This window comes from Myotis brandtii, unplaced genomic scaffold, assembly GCF_000412655.1.
Source record: "Myotis brandtii unplaced genomic scaffold, ASM41265v1 scaffold357, whole genome shotgun sequence".
In the NCBI taxonomy this organism is placed as follows: Eukaryota; Metazoa; Chordata; class Mammalia; order Chiroptera; family Vespertilionidae; genus Myotis; species Myotis brandtii.
Window position 1 is genome coordinate 885800 of NW_005363729.1, and position 4966 is coordinate 890765.

Below are 4966 nucleotides of genomic sequence, written 5' to 3' on the forward strand. Positions count from 1 at the left end.
GAGACCAGGAAACCTCTTGTCCATTCAGGCCCTTACGGCTCTGTGCCTGTGAGTTCTGTGATGGTGGCTCTGTGCCTGTGGGCTCTGTGATGGTGGCTGTGACAGTGGGCTCTGAGCCTGTGGGCTCTGTGCCTGTGGGTTCTGTGCCTGTGGGCTCTGTGTCTGTGGGTTCTGTGCCTGTAGGTTCTATGCCTGTGGGCTCTGTGATGGTGGCTCTGTGACAGTAGGCAGCTTGCTTAACTTCTCTTAGGCTCAGTCTCTACTGTGGGGTGGGAATCAACCCTCTGAGGCTTTGCGTGTGACTGAGCGAGGGAGGGCCAGGCATGTGCGGGAGTTCACACACCGCCTGGGACGGAGGCACTAATTAAATGCGGGCCCCTGGCAGCACAGGACAGCCCGCCATAGGACAGGACAGCCCGCCATAGGTCAACAAGGAAGAGCCAAAGGTGGAACCCCACGAGGCATGGGGCTCATTGCCAGGTTCCGGCACCGGCAGCTCACTGGCTCTGTCCTCTCTGGTCCCACATACAGCTTGGCGCCCCCTGGCGGCAGGTGTCCTCTTGGGCTTAAGTATCCGCTGGGCTGAGCCTTGATGGTGGGATTAACTCGGCCAGGAAAACTCTGAGAAATGTGTGGGGACTTGGATCAGCATGCTGTTCTGCCACTTCCTGGATGAGGCTGCCCACGCTCCCAGGCATGCGCCCCGGCCTCCCCCTGCCCAGTGTGACGCACAGCCCTCTGGCCACACGGGGGAGGAGAATGGGGCCCGACCTGACTTCACCGGGACTTCCAATCTGGCTGCCACGTGACATGACATCCTACTGGGCAGCTGACCCCTGCACTACACGGGTTTGAACTGCACAGGTCCACGCGTGTGCGGACCTTTTCAATAAATGTGCACAGCACTGTAAATGCATTTACATGTATTTTATTTCCTTCCTTACGATTTTTTAACATATGTTTATTGATTTCAGGGAGGAAGGAAGAGGGAGAGAGAGATGGAAACACCAATGATGAGAGCGAATCATTGATCGGCTGCCTCCTGCACGCCCCCCACTGGGGATCAAGCCTGCAACCTGGGCATCTGCCCTGACCGGGAATCTAACTGTGACCTCCTGGTTCATGGGTCGATGCGCAACCACTGGGCAACACTGGCCGGGCATCTTCCTTACGATTGTAATGTTTCTCTTCTCCAGCCTACTTTATTGTGAGAATACAGTATATGATACCTACCTATGTGTCAACCCACTGCTTATGTTGCCGATGAGGCTTCTTTTAGTCAACAGCAGGCTATTAACACTTCCGTTTTCAGGGGGTTTGACTGCATGGGGTTGGCACCCCTAACCCCTGCGTTCTTCAAGGACCAAGTGTGTTACAAAATTTCTAAGTGATAAAGGAATAACAGAAACGACAACAACAACAACAGAAAGACCACAGGGGGAAAATCTGTCAAAATAAAATTAAAGGCAAACAACAGACTAGAAAAACATCTGCAGGAAATCTGACAAAGGATTAAGAAATCTTTAATATAGAGACACATAGAACCTAAGGGAAACACTAAGATGCCAATAGGTAAAAAGTAAAGTGGACCATTTTCCCAAAAGAAAAATGCGATCGTGGAAAAATATTTCTCCTCAGATGACAGACAGAATGTGGACATGGTGCAGCGCGTGGTGGGTGGATGGGGAAACCAGGCACCCTCCTCTGTGCAAAGCAACCCAGTCCCCCCGAGACCTTCTAACCCAGCGCACCCTCCGACCCAGTGACCCCACACCTGGGCATGCGTCTGAGGCCTCATCTTACACACAGGAAGTTTTAGTGAAGGTCAAAGGTCGGTTTAGACCACGTTCACAGAGCAGGGCGCATGCCCCGCTGAAGAAATAACCCTATTGGTAAGGGTGACCTTGGGGAGTCCCTGCGGTGATTCTGAGAATGTTTATGTCATAATGTTTAATTTTAAAAGCACAGGAATAGGTTTACTTCTAACGGTCATAGCTGTAAGAGGCAGGTTTAGAGCCACGCCTGAAGACACAGAGACACGCATCACAATGTCAACAGGGAGCAGGGCTTGGGCAACAATTTCCTATTTTAACGAATATGTATGACTGCTGACGTTTAAAGAGTAAAGATCCGGGCCAAGGGCACGGAGATGCAGTGTTCCGTGACCCTGTGTTTAGATTCGGGGCAGATGGCTCCGGGACGGGACTCACATCGGAGCTCAGTCCCAAATGCTGGGCTCCCGGGGAAGGAACCCTAGAAACAGGCACCTCGCATCTACCCCCAAAGGCAAGCGAGACAGTAAAAACCTGCAGCTGCTGCTGCCAGAGGCTGTGGAGAGCTGGGGCTCGGGGCGCTGTGCTAGAAGCTTCTGCATATTAAACACGCCTGCAGTCAGCGCCTCTCAGGGCTCGGCTGGAGCACTGTGCTGAGTGTGGTCAGAGGCGCGTCTGGAGCGTGTTCTCTGTCTGCATCTCCCCTCGCGCCGGGCGTCCGGCTCGGGAAAGGCTGCGCAGACACCGGCACAAACGTACCCGAATGCGTTTCAGGATCCCAACTGACGGGCCCTTTCTCTGCTACACACCAAGCGGAACCGTGTATGACCGGGCGGCGGGTCCCATCCTGTATCAGCGACCATGATGCCCACGAAGGAATCCCAGGTGAAACCTCCCCCGAGCGACCGTGGGCGCCTGACCCCACCCAGGTCACTGCCGGGCAGCGTTTGGGAAGCATGCCAGGGCCCCGCAGCCCTCACCCGCAGTAGAAGACAGCCTTCTGCCAGGAGCGCAGCTGGTCCACCTTCGCTGCCACCGTGTTGGCGAACTCGATGAATGGACAGCAGAAGGGCACCTCACAGAGCAGCAGGACAAAGGCATTCGTGCTGGAGGCAGGGAGGGAGCGTGGGCTGACCGCTGGACCTCGACAACGTCTCAGCACTCCCCGTCCCGTGACCCTAACTGAACTGAATGCCCGAGGCGAGAATCTGGGTCTTCCCTTGATCCAGGCCGGGGACAGCTCAGCCATAGCACAGCCCGTGTCCAGCTGGGGACAGCTCAGCCATAGCACAGCCTGTGTCCAGGCTGGGACAGATCAGCCATAGCGCAGCCCGTGTCCAGGCTGGGACAGCTCGGCCATGGGGGCTGAGGGTGCACGCTCAGTCTTCGTGTTCTCTGTGGCTGGGTCAGACACAGACCCTGGACCCTTCCATTCACCTCCAGGCCTGAGGAAAGTCCCTGGGTCCCCTCATTTGGCAGAAACACAGGCTCAGGGCACCCCAAAGCCCCCCATCCCCCCAGAGCAGGAACTCTCTGCACAGCTCACACTGCTCTCACCCACAACCTCCCACACGGCCAGGCCTCCCAGCGTGGCCCTCCACAGCGCTCGGCCAACTCTTCTCTTCCAAGGGTCCAGGGCCTCTCCCCTGTCGGGCCTGACCCGTCGGGCCCCGTCCCCCTGCCTCGGCCAACACAGCCCCAGGCTCCAGCATCACAACCCAGGCCTCACCACTGCCTGAGCCCCCTGAGAGCGGGACATCTTCCCACCTCTGTGCTCCTCCCCCACCGCCCCACGTGGGCAGGGGCTGTGCTGGGTGCTCAGCCACTTCTCATTGTCTGGGGGTGTCAGATGCAGCCAGAGCTGCTCTGCCCAGTTCTCACCCCTCCCTTCCCTTCCCACGGGGCAGCTACCCTGGCAGGAGGTGGGCAAGGACTCATCGGGCGTTCTAATGCCTGACCCTCGCCCACTCTGATCTGCTCCATCTGCAGCCAGCACTGCCTGCCCACCTCGGAGCTGGACCGCCTGATCCCAGCACCCGACTGAGACCCGTCAGAAACCTTCCTTCCCGCGTCGTCATCGTGGGCTGGCCAGGACGGCCTGGGGGCTCCCAGGGCGAGGCCCAAGGCCGTGGACTTGGTGCCCGCGGAGTCTGATGTTGTAGACACTACACCCAACAAAGGCCGGGGTGGGCGTTCCAGGCCCGGCCCTGACAGGGCTCAGGAAAACCGAGCCCAGGGCACGGAGGAGGAGGAGGTGCGCACAGTGGCCCAAGCCCCGCAGGAAGGCGCGCTACTCACATCATCCACACGCCCGCCGCGATGTTCAGAGGGTGGATGGTGATGCAGCTGAACAGGCCCGAGATGGCGCACGCTTGAAAGCAAGAGACACGGCAGGATTAGAAGCAGGGGAAGGACGGGTCTGCCGCGAGGGCCACCGGGGAGATGGCGCGTGAATCCCTTCCGACCCCCCATTCCCAGGGGGCCCACGAGAAGTCCTCTGACTCAGGCAATGGCCTGGGTTTGGGCTGTGACAGGGCTGCCTCTGAGAACAGCAGGACAGGCAGGCCTGGGTCCCAGGCTCTGACCTACACACCAGCCAGGGCCGTGGTTGGGTGTGTTCTCCTCACCTCGCAGGCCTGTTTTCTCTCCTGCACACAGGCCAGTCCCATGTCCGGCCTGCCCACCCCGGCACAGCAAGGGGGTGCATCCTCTTCTACCCTTGAAAGGGGCTTCTCGGGTGCCCCAAATGTGGAGCATTGCCCACCCCTCCCCACTGCACCCTACGGGGCAGGGTCTGCCACACTCACCCCCCTCCTCTCTCCACAGCCCGCAGGCCCAGCTTCACCAAGAATGCCGGCAGCCTGCCAGGGACCCAGCCAGCGCCATAGCTGGTGAGGCCCGCTGAGCAGCCAGCAGCACCAGGTCATTAAAGTTGCAACGCGCCTGTGCACCTGAGCCCGGCGCGGCTGGAATTCCAGTTTTCCCGTGTAACCCTATGCAGGCAGCAGGCGGGGGAGGAGGACCAGGCAGTGAGCCCAGCTGCAATGGGGCTGCCCTCGTGTGCCCCCAAGACCGCCTAAATAACAGACGTACTTCCTGCCCACCAAAAGCATGCCGCGTGCACACTCAGGCCAGGAGCCCGGGGCCACGACGCCGAGCGCCCACAAGACAACACTGCTCTGTGCTCGTCAGCT

General features: G+C 59.0%; 1 protein-coding gene across 1 annotated transcript in view; it reads right to left on the reverse strand.

Annotated features, from left to right (window-relative positions):
* The window catches only part of CACFD1 (calcium channel flower domain containing 1), a 9407-nt gene that overhangs the window by 2888 nt on the left and 1553 nt on the right, over positions 1 to 4966 (reverse strand). Inside the window, exons 2-3 of the mRNA XM_005871786.2 lie at positions 4071 to 4143; positions 2753 to 2878 (exon numbers count right to left, since the gene is read on the reverse strand). Coding sequence (XP_005871848.1) covers positions 2753 to 2878; positions 4071 to 4143 — 199 coding nt within the window. The remainder of the gene's footprint in view (positions 1 to 2752; positions 2879 to 4070; positions 4144 to 4966) is intronic.